Source organism: Macrobrachium rosenbergii, chromosome 8 (genome assembly GCF_040412425.1).
Source record: "Macrobrachium rosenbergii isolate ZJJX-2024 chromosome 8, ASM4041242v1, whole genome shotgun sequence".
In the NCBI taxonomy this organism is placed as follows: Eukaryota; Metazoa; Arthropoda; class Malacostraca; order Decapoda; family Palaemonidae; genus Macrobrachium; species Macrobrachium rosenbergii.
The window spans coordinates 33,475,514-33,494,151 of NC_089748.1; the positions used below are offsets into that span (position 1 = coordinate 33,475,514).

The 18,638-nt window shown below is 36.2% G+C and overlaps 1 protein-coding gene across 1 annotated transcript in view; it reads right to left on the bottom strand.

Annotated features, from left to right (window-relative positions):
* LOC136840676 (protein phosphatase PTC7 homolog) overlaps nt 1-18,638 on the bottom strand; it is a 361,532-nt gene that overhangs the window by 6,497 nt on the left and 336,397 nt on the right. The window contains exons 2-3 of the mRNA XM_067107391.1: nt 1,476-1,655; nt 724-922 (exon numbers count right to left, since the gene is read on the bottom strand). Of these exons, the coding sequence (XP_066963492.1) occupies nt 724-922; nt 1,476-1,655 (379 nt within the window). The remainder of the gene's footprint in view (nt 1-723; nt 923-1,475; nt 1,656-18,638) is intronic.

Genomic DNA, 18,638 nt, shown 5'->3' on the forward strand with positions numbered 1-18,638 from the left:
ATGTTGTACAGGAAATCAAGCGGATGAGTTGTTCCTCCACTGCCTTTGTCATAATTTTATCCTGTATAACATGTTTACTACATAATCACACATAAAAAGATAACTTACTGATTGAAACGTTAGGGTAAGAAGCTGTTTACAATATATACAGTTACTGGATTGGAAGGCATTAATTTTTGTGTATACTTCAAGGAAATCATTTTAAAGTTTTAAGAACGACAGTAACAAACAAATTTTAAGAATACTATTACAATGACATCTTCTGTGAACATTACAGTATCATGTAAAATTCAGAATAATTATTCGGCAGCAGTTTGGGAAAAAAAGTGATAGTCCTGAATCACATTTCAAGACCACATAGCTGCCTGAAGGATTTGTTTATGGATGAAAAGTGAGAACTGGAACAACTCAATAGACCAGAGAATTATGCTGGAAGGGACCAACATGATGGTATGAATGTAACAAGAGAGAGCAACACAGGTGATGCCCAAAGGGATGCTGCAAAGAACTAAAGAACTTAGGACTGCAAAAGGTACACTATAAGCAGTTTCCTTACACAAAAGAGGATTTCACATGAACTGAAAATACAAAATATTTGTATCTACTTTAAAATCTAATATGGTGAGCAATCACAAACATCTAACTTGTGACGTAATTTTCACAACCCAAGAGAGATCTAAGACGGCCTTTGCTACGGGACGTGTGGAAAAAGTTGATGCTAACCCATCACTTAAAACCTGAGCTCCAGTGCCCGGCGGAGGTAGAGAGAGTTGAAAAGGCGTGTTGAAATAATGTTGCTGCTCTTGCGACCGATGCACAACAGAGCCATTGCGCATGACCAAGAACCCGGAATCCCCAATGTTCGCCGAATACAGATGACCTGCATCGCCAGACAACACAACTACGCATGCTGTGCTGCTACCTGCAAAAAATAAATAAATAAAGAAATAAATAAATAAATAAATAAATGCTTATTAAGATAAATTGTTTTACAAATGGCAGACATTCTATGTGAAATACAATCATAAATAGGCATATTATTCCTAAAATGACTCACTAATGCCCATGTTTGACAAAAGTCATTTCTAAGTGAAGGTGAGGTGAACAAATTATATATATATATATATATATATATATATATATATATATATATATATATATATGTATAATGTATATATATATGTGTATATATATATGTATATGTATATATATATGTATATATGTGTATATATGTATATGTATGTATGTATATATATGTGTATATATAATTATATATATATATATATATATATATATATATATATATATATATATATATATATATATATATATATATATAAATAAAAGAGCAACAGGTAAAGGAAGGACATGGCATAACAACACAGCTACGGAGAGAGAGAGAGAGAGAGAGAGAGAGAGAGAGAGAGAGAGAGAGAGAGAGAGAGAGAGAGAGAGAGAGAGAGAGAAACGCTTACCCAGTATATGACTCTTATTCTCCAGGAGTTCGTAATAAGCCCTGGCGATAATGGCGGCAGGCTGCGAGGGGTTGTAGCTCCCTGTCAGCACCAATCGCTCGCTGACTCTCATCAGAGAGTGGGAGAATTCGCCGGGATCGATCCCCCAGGCACGCCATCCGCCTACGCCGTCGGCGACTCCTGCGAAGGGAGGAAAGGCACACATGAATAATGAGATCTTCAGTAGTGGGGAACCATGACACTAACGAGCAAATTAATAATAATAATAATAATAATAATAATAATAATAATAATAATATGGTTGTCTTAGCATTAAAATGACCAATTATGATGAGTGCAGTCATATTTTCATAAAAAGTGTGAAAATAAATGGATAAAAATAAAAATATGAATAATAAATGGATATCAACCTCCATTTCGGCAGTTACTCTTAACATTAAATATTAATCATAATGAACTATCGTATGAAACCGCCTGACACAGATGCCTTAGCCCTCTAACAAAAAAGAATGCAAAATATAATACAAAACTACATGCCTTAGCACTCTAACAAAAAAAAAATACAAAAAAGAATACAAAACTAGAATGTCAAAAACTATGAATGAAAAAATACATCAAGCGGTTTTTTGCTGGACCTAAAGATAATTTCTTCTTTGTCTAGATGGGAGGGGAAATTAGAGAGTTCAGCCAAGGGGTAAGTAAACATAAACGAATAATAATATGATCGGTTACGGTACAAATCCAAAATGAATAGGGTATTAAATTCATAACAACAAACATGATAATGTCTTATCACTAATGAAGCTGTTTTGGATAGAAATAAAGTATTTAGAAACTAAAGTGTACTGTGTCAGAGAGAGAGAGAGAGAGAGAGAGAGAGAGAGAGAGAGAGAGAGAGAGAGAGAGAGAGAGAGAGAGAGAGAGAGTCACTCATTTATAACCAGAAAACATGATAATATTCACTTAAAAGTGTACCACTTAACCAAGGGTGCCACCGACATGAATAATTAGACTTGGGTTGCATTTAATGCATAAACAGAGGTCGTCCATTATTGTTACGATTAAACTCATTATTTACCGGTTCCACTGCTCCCCTCCCTTTCGTAGGTTATATATCAAGGTTGTATATCAATGTCCTACATTTTTTATGATTTGCAAAGACGATTAATTTCAAATCAAAGACAAATGAAATTGTTTTGACTCCATGAAGAAATATACAGCCAATAAATGAAATGCATAATGAATCAAAGCAAAAACAGTCATAATAATAATAATAATAATAATAATAATAATAATAATAATAATAATAATAATAATAATAATAATAATAATAATAATAATAATGGTGAAGAAATCACAATGGTGTAGGTATAAATATATATTAAAAATATATATTTACACGTTTTTTTATATATATATATATATATATATATATATATATATATATATATATATATATATATATATATATATATATATATACCTACACCATTGTGGATTTCTTCACCAATTTAGTGACTCATGCTATTACGAGATTTTCATGAATAATAATAATAATAATAATAATAATAATAATAATAATAATAATAATAATAATAATAATAAACCTTCAACTAAAGTCCGTCATATCTCTAATTCGATTTATACTTTAAGTGATCACATTAAAGTACTATATAATATACACACTACATTAAGTATACTTGTGGGACTTGGCAGTTGTAATTTCCTACAAAGTAGCTACCCATCGTGATGTATAAAGGTCATGGAAAACAGTCACTTGTTCTCGAAATGACAACTCCACAAGTCAGTCATAAATGGAGTCATAAATGGAATGCATAAGAATAATTTTTAAATCCTTGTGCCGAGAGAGTACTTCACGATGGCACCTAACTGGAAACGATGACTTCATAAAATATGAAATAACATATTATTATTACTTACAACAACAACAATAACAACAACAACAACAATAATAATAATAATAATAATAATAATAATAATAATAATAATAATAATAATAAACTTCACTGACACCAAATAAGGGGAAGATGGAGAGAATGAGACATACACTACCCACGCAAAGCGGGTTAATCTTGGCTTAATTTAATTACCTAAATTATGTTCTATGTTAAACTCTTGTTAAAAGGGCCAATAATTATAATTCAGAGACAACAAATTAATAACCTACGTAAATGCGTCATACCCCGAAAGACCGACAGCAGTCAACAAGGTCACTTCCTAACAGGAACAGCATAAAAAAAGTTTAAAAATTCGCCGAAGTTTTTTTCGGCGCAATCGAGTTTTCTGTACAGCGTATAACCAAGGCCACCGAAAATAGATCTATCTTTCTGCGGTCTCGGTATAATGATCTATCTTTCTGCGGTCTCGGTATAATGATCTATCTTTCTGCGGTCTCGGTATAATGCTATATGAGCCGCGGCCCATGAAACTCTCAGCCGGCCGTGGTGGCCTGTGTTGCTTCGCTGCCAGAAGCACGATCATGGCTAACTTTAACCTTAAATAAAATAAAAACTACTGAGGCTAGAGGGCTGCAATTTGGTATGTTTGATGACTGGAGGGTGGATGATTAGCATACCAACTTGCAGCCCTCTAGCCTCAGTAGTTTTTAAGATCTGAGGGTGGACAGAAAAAAAGTGTGGACAGAATAAAGTGCGGACGGACAGACAAAGCCGGCGCAATACTTTTCTTTTACAGAAGACTAAAAAGTGTTCGAAAAGACATTTACCTAAGTTTTGTAGCATGTTAGAGAGAGAGAGAGAGAGAGAGAGAGAGAGAGAGAGAGAGAGAGAGAGAGAGAGAGAGAGAGAGAGGATGACTGACTGTGGGAAAGAGATCCCTGAGGTCTCCTGACCCAGAGGATGGAAAGGATTAAGCCTAGTTCAGCCAATTGAGGCTCCTTTCGGCGCCATCCTCCGACATCCGCGGTGTTCAAATTGCACCTGGATAACAAACGATGCTCCTTCATGCCGCATCAAACTACGATATCTCCGGCAGGGAGGTAGTGGCCCATGGCATATTTAAAAGGGTTAGCTTCCAAACACACACACACACACACACACACACACACACACTGGCTCTCTCTCTCTCTCTCTCTCTCACAAAACTGTAACTGTTGATTCTCTCTCGCTCTCTCACACACACAAAACTTTCTCTCTCTCTCTCTCTCTCTCTCTCTCTCTCTCTCTCTCTCTCTCTCTCTCTCTCTCTCTCTCTCTCTCACAAAACTTTGATTGTTGATTCTCTCTCTCTCTCTCTCTCTCTCTCTCTCTCTCTCTCTCTCTCTCTCTCTCTCTCTGCATGCTAGTATTACGATCGTAATTGAGAAATATTGACAATCTGTTTGTTGACCACTATAGCACCATGGATTTCCCACGCACGAATCTCAAGTCCGCTACTTGCAAGATGAAAAGTACGAGAAAAAAAAAGAACACCATAATCAATAGATATTACTGTCATCTCGAAAGAACAGACTCAATTCAAGACAGAACAATGTCAAAGCCTCGCTTTCTTGTCGGCTAAACCAAACGACATTTTTCACGATGACCAAAAAATAAGAGCAAGTATGAGGAATGCACGTCATACTGTAATAAAATCCGAGGGTAATCTCACTCCGCATGGTATGATTTAGCGATGCAGGCTTTGTACACCTAATTTTAAAATTACACGCGAAACATACAACTTGAGAGAATGGTCGGCGTATGGAGCCTCTCCCATACGTCACATTATTCAAACCCCGCCCCCTAACACCCTCCTAACATAAGTACGTATATATATATATATATATATATATATATATATATATATATATATATATATATATATATATATATATAAATATACGGTAATCCACAAAGAATGTTAAGCCTAAATAACCCTACCAAGTCTGACCACAGCAACAACTGTAACAAGTTAGTTCAAATAAAACCATAAGCAAATGAAAACTAAACTCCGCAATTTGTTTATGCTACTAAATAATAATAATAATAATAATAATAATAATAATAATAATAATAATAATAATAATAATAATAATAATAATAATAACGACTAAATCTTAAGTCACTGAGAAAACCTTGAAGGAAATGCACAGATCGAATATAAACAAAATTTGGCAACTGTTCTTGTCGTCTTTATAGGTCGCAGCAGCTTGCAAACATCATCATACAATCAGGAAACAATCTTCACAGCATCAAGTCTTATAATTATGGTAAAATACAAAAACCTACAGTGTGTTATAGGAAAAGGCAAAATATTTACCTTTAAAAAAATATGTCGAACAAACAAATCGTTAAAATTTGTATTCTACAATGCCACTATCAATTTTTTTTATAATAAATAGGTAAGAGTATAAACGTCATTTTTCTTTAACGCTGATTACACTCCACACTCAAACAATAATAAAACCAAACACATATTTGTTACAGACTTTCCAGCGGGGAACAGTAACAGGAAGTCAAATTGAAAAACACGAAAACTTTCGAGTTGAATGCCATCCCCCTCCCCCCCTCCCCCGCGCAAAAAGTTTTGCGCTCTGAAAAGTCCCGCCACCAAAACTGACAAGTAACACGTTTTTGAAGTTCAAACTGTCGTGTCGACCAGCTGGCTGCTGAATGAGAATAAAGCTAGAAAGGCTGGGGATACATTACTTAAGGCTATAAAACGTGAGAAGGGCTTGGGTATCTTTTGGTGAAGAGGATAGTATAGTGTACGTGGATGAATAGATATTATACCTTGGTGACTTGGGTACACTGTTCGGACTTAAGGACTCTACTGTACATACATACATGCCTGCACACAAATATATACATATATTTATATATATATATATATATATATATATATATATATATATATATATATATATATATATATATACATATATATAAATTGTTGATAACCTGACTTTATTATAATATATTTTACGTCTAATAAGTTGCTTTAATGAATGAAGTTACTATTCTGTAGAAAAGTACAGTGAGAACTATGATTTTTAAATCTTTATTGTCACCATGTACGAGTATATTATGTTCTATCGAGGTGTGTGTGTGTGTGTGTTATATATATATGTGTATGTGTGTGTATATATTATATATATATATTATATATATATATAATATATATATATACATATATTATATTTTATATATATATATATATATATATATATATATATATATATATATATATATATATATATATATATATATATATACACACATAACCTCGACAGAACATAACAGAACCTACATGATGACAACAAGGATTTAAAAATCACGTTTCTCACTGGGGGGCAAAACTACTCTTTCCTACAGAATAGTAACTTCATTCAGCAAAGCAACTTATTAAACGTAAAACATAATAATAAGGTCAAGCTATCGACAATTTCACGGTCAGAGTATTTTAAAGACCATCCGTCAGAAAAGGTATCGATACCAGCAGAAGAATGAACTATTCAGCTGTCAACTAGACACTCATTCAATTGAAAACATCTTCCGAACAGGTCCAACGATACTGAGCTAAAACCAGAGGAGAACCAAACAAAAAAACTACTCAGAATAGACCAGAACACAATATAGAATTTAGGCCAAAGGACAAGCCCTGGGACCTTTGAGGTCATCCAACGCTGGAACGGAAATTGAGAGCAAAAATGTTTGAAAAGTGTAACAGGAGGTAAACCTCGCAGTTGCACTGTGAAACAATTGTTAGGAGAGGGTTGAGGGAAGTAAAGTGGAAGAAACAGAAAATAAACGGAGGTACAGTAAAAGAAATGAAAGGGGTTGCAGCTAGGTTCCGAAGGGACACTGCAAAGAACCTTAAGTAATGCCTACAGTGCACCGCATGAGGTGCACTGACGGCACTACCTCAACCCCCAACGGAAAAAACTCCCTAATAGGAAAAAACTACTCAGAACACCGTTACTATGAGTAACAAAAAAAAAAAAAAGGCCTTCTCTTTTACCCTACCTAATCAACATGACCTTAATAAAGGCTTCTGATATGATTAACATCAACCCAAGATCATATTAGTAAATATGGGGCTTCCCTACTACCACTACCACTACTTCTACTAATATTATTACTACTACTTCTGAAATTGGGGTTTTATTTTTGAACAATTTTTTTTTTAACTTACACCACTTTTGAAATAAAAGTTAAAAGTATTACGTCGACCGCAAGTCTACCTAATGAGAGAGAGAGAGAGAGAGAGAGAGAGAGAGAGAGAGAGAGAGAGAGAGAGAGAGAGAGAGAGAGAGAGAGAGAGAGAGAGACGTTACATAATGGCTTAATATAGCCACTTCAAGTTGATGACACTTAAGCGATAACCTACCTAATTTTTTTTTTGCTTATGAAACAACTTCCAGGGAGTTTTATCTTGTTAAAGGAAAACGCTGTCAGCTGTTTTTATTGAAGTCACAGTTTATATTTACTTTCTTGTCTAGATTATGATACATCTCTACATTAACAGTGTTTGTATAATCCTTAATTTGAGAGAGAGAGAGAGAGAGAGAGAGAGAGAGAGAGAGAGAGAGAGAGAGAGAGAGAGAGAGAGAGAGAGAGAGAGATTGTATAATCCTTAAATTGATTAAATCAATTTCTTTGTTGAGAGCGATTGTATAATCCTTAAATCTAATTAAACCATAATTTCTTTTTAAGGAGAGAGAGAGAGAGAGAGAGAGAGAGAGAGAGAGAGAGAGAGAGAGAGAGAGAGAGAGAGATCCTTAAATGTAGAATCCTTAAATTGATTAAATCATGATTTCTTTTTATTAAAGAGAGAGAGAGAGAGAGAGAGAGAGAATTGTATTCTTTTGATTAAATCATAATTTCTTTTTTTGAGTGAGATTGTATAATCCTTAAATCTGATTAAATAATAATCTCTTTTTAGAGAGAGAGAGAGAGAGAGAGAGAGAGAGAGAGAGAGAGAGAGAGAGAGAGAGAGAGAGAGAGACTGTATAATCCTTAAACCTGATTAAATCATAATTTCCTCTTTTAAAAGAGAGAGAGAGAGAGAGAGAGAGAGAGAGAGAGAGAGAGAGAGAGAGAGAGAGAGAGAGAGAGAACTGTATAACCCCTAAATCTGATTAAATCATAATTTCCTTTTTTAAGAGAGAGAGAGAGAGAGAGAGAGAGAGAGAGAGAGAGAGAGAGAGAGAGAGAGAGAGAGAGAGAGAATGTAGAATCCTTAAATTGATTAAATCATGATTTCTTTTTTGAGAGAGAGAGAGAGAGAGAGAGAGAGAGAGAGAGAGAGAGAGAGAGAGAGAGAGAGAGAGAGATAATCCTTTAAAGATTAAACAGAATTTCTTTTTATAATTGTATAATCCTTAAATCTGGTTAAATAATAATCTCTGAGAGAGAGAGAGAGAGAGAGAGAGAGAGAGAGAGAGAGAGAGAGAGAGAGAGAGAGAGAGAGACTGTAACATTTAAACCTGATTAAATCATAATTTCCTTTTTCAAAAGAGAGAGAGAGAGAGAGAGAGAGAGAGAGAGAGAGAGAGAGAGACTGTATAACCCTAAATCTGATTAAATCATAATTTCCTTTTTAAGAGAGAGAGAGAGAGAGAGAGAGAGAGAGAGAGAGACCCCAACCCTTGGCCGTGTCTTGTTATCACAAGAACGTACCACTGACACCCATTGTAATGCTGACACAAAGAGAATGGGGTGGTATAATGAAATGGAGCGTCAATTACAATACTGTGTTTCTGTGTCTCGAAGACTCAGTGTGTGTACTTCCCCCTCTCGATATCCATCGCGTTATCTGGTTTGCAAATTTCTGTGATATTCTTAAAGCCATTTTATATGGCTATCTTGTGAGGTTGAATTGAATTTTTTTATGCGTCCTAATCTTACGTTATTTTTGGAATTGCAATTGCAATATCAAATTTAGGCTGAAGGCCAAGTGCTGGGGCCTATGATGAGGTCATTCAGCGCTGAAAGGGAAATTGACAGTGAAAAGGTTTGAAAGGCGCAGAGGATAACCTTGCAGATGCGCTATGAAACAACTGTTAAGAGAGAGTTAAGGAAAGTAAGATGGAAAAGAATATGAACGGAGGAACAGTAAAAGGAATGAAATGGGTTGCAGTTAGGGGCCCAAAGGACGCTGCAAAGAACCTTAAGTAATGCCTATAATGCACCGCGCGAGGTGCACTGACGGCACTAACCCCCTACGGGGGCGTTGATGTTAGAATTGTACATTGTTTAATCTAATTAGACTTCTAATCTACGTACAGGGTATCAATTCTGTACTCTACACAGACTCAAGTGCCTCTGACTAAGGAATAAATATATGGATGTATTTCTTCAAAACTGCCGTCATACTAACCACCGAACAGAATATCGAACTCAGGATTTATCTGGAAGGCTGATTTAGTATTGGTTCTCACTCCAACGCTGGAAATTCCGTGCCGCCTTGATTTCCGGATCTGAACCTCTGAAAACTGGCTTTTCAATATTCTGCTGGAGCCGGTTCAGTTTCTGTGTCGCCTCCACCAAAATCAGTCTCTTTTCTACATGGTTCCTCTAAGTTTTGTTTCCTTATTCACAAAAATATATCCACCAAATCTACTTCATGAGCCTCCACTTAAACTCTTCTCCCCCTTCTTTCAAATGGCGTTGTTTTCATTTCTGCATACCATTCTTTACCTTCAATTTTTCTGAGATTTTTCGAGGTCTGGCAACAATTTAGTATGAGCCTGATTAACTTTCTTAAAACCTTAAAATTTCCGGACGGATACTTCAAATGATGGTGGATTGCTGTTTATGAGACAAAATTTTTCTTGTGTTACTTGAAACCCATTTCGGATTTCGTACACCAACATTCAACACTCGACAATCTTTTCCTTCTTAAGGTAAACCACCCCTTTATCTTACCCCCAACATTCTTGTTCTCTCTAACATAAGGCCTGCTGTAAGTCTCATCACCCCCAAAAGCTTTCTCCATACCTGGGCTCGTCTCAGCTACAGTACGTTTTTCTTCCAAAAGCTGGTAACTGACACTTGATCGTTAGCCAAACTCGTGACAACGTCAGACCCCTATATCTCCGAGAGGGGAAGTGTGAATTGTGAGCCAGAAATAAGCTTTCTTGCTTTAATCCTCCTTTCTTTTCCTTAGGTTTTATTCTCTGGTATTCCTACCTTCCTAGGGGCTCAAACATTCTAGTGACAAACTTCCGTGGGACGCTTGTCATCGCTGGAAAGGTAAACTATTTAAAACTTTCACAGAACAAGAGTAACTTTCACGCCACTGATAACCCACGCCCCAAAATATACAAAGAACAATTAATTTTTCTTCACTATGTTACTACAATCATTTCACATAATACTGAGAAATAAACATTATCAAAAAAAAATGGACAAGCCTCCATTATCATTCCAAAAAACAGAGTGACTGAAGGACCAACTCACGGTATAAAAAGTAAATACGGGACTACTGAACCACATTAAAAAAAAAAGGGAGTGAAAAATTGTTGAAGAGTCTCCGGAAAAAATAGTTCTGTGAGGACATATTAACAAGGGATGATAATAAGGGTCCTTCAGAGGCGCTCTTCAGGGAGAGAACTTTGAAGTGTAGCTAATTAAGGGCGCCTGCCTCTCTCTCTCTCTCTCTCTCTCTCTCTCTCTCTCTCTCTCTCTCTCTCTCTCTCTCTCTCTCTCTCTCTCTCTCTATGTAATCACTTGATCTCTAACTTACTAATCTACTTGCCCTGCCTCAATCTCTAGGGGGGAAAAGTTACAGAAGTAGACAAAAAGTAATTTTTATTCTTATGCTACGTAATATCAGCGTATGGGTATCAGTTCCCTACAGTGATTAGGTTCTGACAAGAGTGCACTTGCATGTCACACAGACAGACACACACACACACACACACAAAAGACCATACTTCATTAAATTCTGACTAAAGTATACACCATACTGGCATAAAGTGTAAGGGAACTCCATATTGTCAATTTAATCTGTGAGGCTCTTCATATAAAGCAGCTAAAGCGAGGGTTGGATGTTAAAAAGCTGAGATAAAAAGATTTCACTGAACAAAACTGAAAGAACCAATTAAAAAAGAAACATCAACACTTAGAGTGACAAGCGACCACTTAATAGCAACAGTCGGTATGGTCAAATTACTGAGCATACCTCCTAAATATTCTTATCAACTTAACAACACATACTGCTTCACGCACACCTGAGTGTATGGTACACAATACAGTCTTCCAATCTGCAACTGACCTTCAATTTGGTCGCGCTAACATTCTTCGTTGTTACTTATGTTTGGTCTGGGAAGAAAAATTTGTAGTTTGCTGAAATTCTAACAAAAGAATTTAGATCATCACAATTTTGGTGTTCTGTAAAGAAAACTGTTGTGCCGGCTTTGTCTGTCCATCCGCACTTTGTTCTGTACGCACTTTTTCTGTCCACCCTCAGATCTTAAAAACTACTGAGGCTAGAGGGCTGCAAATTGGTATGTTGATCATCCATCCTCCAATCATCAAACTTACCAAATTGCAGCCCTCTAGCCTCATTAATTTTTTTTTTTATTTTATTTAACGTTAAAGTTAACCACAATCGTCCTTCTGGCAACCATATAGGATAGGCCACCAGCCGGTAGTGGTTAAAGATTCAAGGGCCGCGGCTCATACAGCATTATGCCGAGACCACCGAAATATAGATCTATTTTCGGTGACCTTGATTATACGCTGTAGCGGCTGTACGGAAAACTATTTCTTCGGCGCATTTTTTACTTGTTTAGATTCGTCAAGGCTACCTCGTCCGGACATCGCTCTCCATTATAAGCTTGAAAGGATTTCGCCCATACCAATGAATGAAGGTTTAAAAGCTTTAAAAACTCCTATGTCTATCTGCCGTTAGATAAACGCAGGTTTAAAACTCGATAACACAGCTTACTAAGGATATTCCTGAAATTCTCTCTCTCTCTCTCTCTCTCTCTCTCTCTCTCTCTCTCTCTCTCTCTCTCTCTCTCTCTCTCTCTCTCTATACTAACAGAGAAAATGAATAAAACACAACTTGGAAATGAACAGACCTTAGCTGGCCGTATGCATATTCTTAAAGGAAATTCTCTCTCTCTCTCTCTCTCTCTCTCTCTCTCTCTCTCTCTCTCTCTCTCTCTCTGTGTAACTTCAAAGATGCCTCCTTCCTGATCCAATTAAACGTTCCCGTGATCCACTAATTCCAACTAGGCCTAAGCGTCTATGCTACCGGAACGGTCTCACTAATATATATATATATATATATATATATATATATATATATATATATATATATATATATATATATATATATATATATATATATATATATATATATAATTCATTTAAAATTAAGCTATGTGAATAATGCTAGCCTTCTAAATTACCCTACCGGCCCCCCACCCCCTTGCCAAAACTTTAAACAAAGAAAGAATATGAAACCTCCCTACGAATGGACATGTCCAGGAATATGGATCTGTCTTAAAATTTCAGTCAACCACAACTGACAGACAATTCCTCCTCATCGAAGATAATCCAACACAGGCGACATGGAGTCGTGTCATCAAACCTCATGCATGGGATATCCAGTCCAACGAACAAAAAAAAAAAAATAAAAAAAAATCACATAAACCGGCAATAAATTATAGTCGAAGGATTTGTCCTTTCGAAGTTCTCGAGACTGTGACAAAACTCTTGAATAGGGAAACGGCATTTGCATTTTTATTTATACGTACGCATGCTGACGCTGAGGAGAGCTCCGCCAGCCACCACTTCCGCTTCCTATGCTGGCTGACGAAGAAGTCGGCGCTATAAATAAATAATGCTGCAGCTATTTCAAACACGGAACGAGATGAGACTGAATAGCACCACGAAGAATACGCGAGCACACACTCACACAAACATATATATATATACGAGTATAACTTGCAAAACGTAAAATTAGATAAACTATAAATACATATTTCGAAATGCCAACAAGACCACAAGCGCAACGTGCTGTGGAAAGTACTGGGCGATTCTTAAAATAATCTGAGAGAGAGAGAGAGAGAGAGAGAGAGAGAGTATAAATATATAAAAAGTCTTGAGCTATTATTCAATTCAAAAACTGAACTATCATCTTCATCGACCCCAGAAGTCAGAACAATTGTCATAATCAACCTCCCTGCTCTCTCTCTCTCTCTCTCTCTCTCTCTCTCTCTCTCTCTCTCTCTCTCTCTCTCTCTCTCTCTCTCTCTCCTTGTAGGATCCAACAGCGATACATCCCGCTCTGCATGACCAGGCATTCCTTCACAGAGAAATAACTTCGCCAGCCCTGGGACACGAAACGCCTGTATTACAGCGCCGTTATTCACCCGAGAGTCTTCCTCAAGGCTTTGTTCTCCGGGCCATTATCTTTCTAGAACACTGTAAAAGTTGTAAAAGGATTTACACCATAAATCAATTCCAGCCTTATCAACTACACGGAGAATTTAACCCTGGTACGCGTACACTACGCGATTTAAACTCCCACGCTCTGAGCAGGGGTGAGAATGGAACAGTTTTCTCATACCCTGTACGAAAAGTTGAAGGAGTAATGAATTACTTTTAATAACCATTACTCAGTAAATGTGCCTCGCTGTCAAACTTCCTCCAAAGTTCCAGAGGTTCTTTATTCCTCACACCGTTGGGCTGTGGAACAGTCTCCCTACTGAGGATGCTGAGTTAATGGAACCTCGAAAGTTCAAGCGAAGATGCAACGCATTACTACTTTAAAACAGTTCTCCTTGTATTTTAATAATTTACTTATATTTTTATTTGTTTATTTATCATTTTGTTAATTTACTTTTTCTTTTCTAATAACTGATCTTTTCTTTCTGTATATCCCATTACCTTCTGTTACTTCTTTCTAATAAACATATTCCTTGGAAGCTTGAATTCAAAGTCATTGGCACCTGTGGCTGGCTTGTTCCATATGAATAGGCTTCATCTTCTGAATAATAATAATAATAATAATAATAATAATAATAATAATAATAATAATAATAATAATCTACGTCAACAACACAAATAACACAGCAACAATACTTCATCGATCTTGTAGATGTCTGAAAGAGTCAAATTTCTTCCCTCCATGGGCCGTCCTCCGAGTTACTATTGACAAAATCTCGGCAACCCTAGTGCTTTGAAATCTTGTATCATCACTAAACTTCGGCAGTCTAACTTTCGTCCGTGTTTCCAATAAACATAACTCCTAATTCAAGCAGCACCAGAATTGGCCAAGTCACGACATCCGGGACAAAATCTAATGAAAACACAACAAATTAATAGCAGGAGGAAACTGAAATACTTCAGAAACTCTCGTTGAGCAAAGGCTTATGAGCTCACGGGTACCAGGTTATTGCTCGTAAAGAAGACTATAAACTCTCAAAGATGAAAAAAGGAAAAGAAAGTGATGTTCATCCGATGGCCCGGAAGGGTCTTCCTTAATCCGCCATTAACTTTTACCCCAGACTGTTTCCCTCGCGTCGATCTATTATTAAACTAACAATCTTTTATGCGGCGCCGAAAGATCTCGTTATTTTTAGCAGCAACGCGTGACGCAATACGTGGAGTCTTCTAAAGTTATGGACTTGGGGAAACAACTTCAAGAATGGGTATAGCTTTCTTTCCGTTCTTCTTGCTCCCGGTTTAGACTCTCCACGACGGCAAAAGATAGAATGAGAATCAGGGTTTTTATCACTGCAAGTTGTAAGTTTCCACGCTTTTTGAAACTGAAGGACAGGGCGGACCGAAGCAGCTTAAAACACCCGATCAATTTCAGAGCAAAGAAAATCTCTCTCCGAAATGATCTTACAAGGGGAAGAAAAATAGAACCTACACTTGGGGAAGTTGGAAGTCTGATTAGTCTGAGAGAGAGAGAGAGAGAGAGAGAGAGAGAGAGAGAGAGAGAGAGAGAGAGAGAGAGAGAGAGAGAGCTACAAGGAGTTACAAGGATTAGGATGTCTCACAGACTTTTTAGTCCACCCGAGGAGACATCATGTGCTCACTTATTTGCAGGTTTTACTGTTCATTCACAGCGTTCTAATGATTCTGTCTAGCTTTCTTTTAAACTCTTCCACGCTGCTGCTGTCGACAACTTCTGTTGGCAGTTTATTCCATGTGTCACATATCTTGTATGTGAAGAAGTTCCCACAATGAGATGTGTTGTATCTCTTATACAGCTCTAATTTCCATCCATTATTTCTTGTCTGGTTTTCGTTTAATGTGAAGAGGTTACTGCCTACTTTTGTTATGCCTTTCAGTATTTTGAAGGTTTCTATGAGTTGTCCTCGCAATCGTCGTGTTTCTAAGCCATATATGTTCAGGCTCTCTAGAGAGAGAGAGAGAGAGAGAGAGAGAGAGAGAGAGAGAGAGAGAGAGAGAGAGAGAGAGAGAGAGAGCCACGAAGTCAATAGCACTACGGAAAACAATTTCTCTGGTGGACCCCTGAGAGTCGATAACGGAGTTTGGGCCCCGTGAAAAAGTCTGCGGTCTACAGTTATCAGTGTTCATTATGAGTGGGCTGATTCTACTCTCTTATTCAAGAGCGCAGACTTTTCAAAGATAATATTCTGTCTTGTCTTAGGGGTTAAATATAAGGCCACGGTTACGCCAAGGAAACATATTATGGTAACTGGCCACGAAGCCCTCCTAAACTTCCTGGTTAAATTTACTGGGAGCGATTACCATAGATATATGTGCAGCGAATTCAAAATATAACGAGTTACGCTCCCGGCCTTAACAAACTGAGCCTGTGGTGGACGTAACGAGACTGACAAGAGAATTTTCTGGACAGTAAATATTATATACATATATACAAGTTCCCAAGATACTAACTCCATTTCACAGTTGGGTAGACAGACTGAGGGCATTGTTGTTAAATACGCCAAGAGATTTCGCGTGAGTAGAAGAATAACAGAAACGCATGATAGAAGTTTCAGGGTATCTTGGCATTCTGAACGAAAAGAGATAACGAGAGTCGACGATTAAATGCGACGACAAACAGCTTCAGAACCAAATGGACATGTGAGAATCACTCCATGGAAGACTGGCTAAATTTTCACCTTCATCGTTCTGGAAAGATTTTCTCGGAAACTTGGACCAAACCTCAGGTAATCTGTCTCTTCAGTTCAGGCCAGAATCATTACCTACTTCCTGATCACGGGTTTTCTCGTGTAGGGACTAAGTACCCATGAGAAAAACTACCACCTAGATTCTGGTTTATTAAAATTATACCTGGATTCTGGTTTATCAAAATTATACCTAGATACTGGTTTATCAAAATTATACATGGATTCTGGTTTGTTGAAATTATACCTAGATTCTGGTTTATTAAAATTATACCTAAATTCTGGTTTATTAAAGTTATACCTGGATTCTGGTTTATTAAAGTTATACCTGGATTCTGGTTTATCAAAATTAGACCTAGATTTTGGTTTATCAAAATTATACCTGGATTCTGGTTTATCAAAATTATACACAGATTCTGGTTTATCAAAATTATACCTGGATTCTGGTTTATTAAAATAATACCCGGATTCTGGTTTATCAAAATTATACCTAGATTATGGTTTATAACAGTTATACCTAGATTCTTGTTTATTAAAATTATACCTAGATTCTGGTTTATCATAATTATACCTAGATTCTGGTTTATCATAATTATACCCGGATTCTGGTTAATTAAAATTATACCGAGATTCTGGTTTATTAAAATGATACTTAGATTCAGGCTTATCAAAATTATATGTATTATGGTTTATTAAAATTTATACCTAGATCTTTGTTTATTAAAACTATACCTAGATTCTTGTTTATTAAAACCATACCTAGATTCTTGTTTATTAAAATTTTACTAAAACTATACCTAGATTCTTGTTTATTAAAACTATAACTAGATTCTTATTTATCAAAATTATACCTAGATTCTTGTTTATTAAAATTATACCTAGATTATGGTGTAATCAAATTGTAACCAATCTATTTTTGCACCAGCCAAGTACCTATGTAAATTCCCCTCCTATGGTATAAATTCCTTTCCTTAAACAATATTTCCGAAACCATTAAATCATTGCGATACACGCAAGAACAGAACGAAAACACTCGGCTAATTCATTCTTCAGATGAACAGCCTATTCCCAAACATTGTAATCTTTTTGGTGAGTATAAAGTATTTCTGGAGCCGTAATGTAAATATAGCCAAAAAAATTATATTTAAGATCTTCCATGTTGCTATGAATTATGTCAAACCTGCTTCTAAAATAAAACAGACACTGTGTTGATTTACGAAACTGTCAATTCCACTGTCATAACAGATTCTTTGCAGGAATGTTATCAGACTGGATAAACACACACTCATTTGTCCGTTTAAGACCCAGTCGAGTCGTCGCAGTTTTGAACTTAATTCTCTAATACCATTTTCTAAGCGTAACTGTTATTATAATTAAGCCTATGTTTCACTGCTACCAAAACTTCCAGACGATAATATCATAAATATAATTCAGACGTTTTAAATACTTGCGTTTCAACCCCGAGTTTGGCTCTCAAGTAAAAATCTCGAACAACGTCTTGCCAAACGAACGTTTGTACTTACATCACACCTGCTACAGACCTAAACGTGCACTGACAGGTGTTGACATCTCACCTGCAAAAGAAAATAATCAGTTAGAAAAAGCTGATGCATTTGAAGAAGTAAGTATATAAAGTGTATGTAGATAATTCTTTAAACATTATGAGTTAATGTTGTAAGTATATACAGTATACTTTGCTCCATCAAATAAAAGAAAAAATACACACATTATATATATATATATATATATATATATATATATATATATATATATATATATATATATATATATATATATATATATATACACACAAAAATGATTTACTTATAACCATATACAAACGTGCCTTTTCATTCTCAAATACTAAGACCCAATTACCATTTAACATTTTATTCCCTAAACCCTGACATAACTGACCCCCAAAAGAGAATTATAATTGATAAGGTAACAAAGCAGGAAGTAAAAACAGGGCATGAGGCCATTAAATTCGTCTCTTAAGGGAATCCACAAAAATAAGCTCAGGTAATCACAGTTGCTGCGACATGAGGAAGAATAAGTTCCTGATTGAATGAGATGAC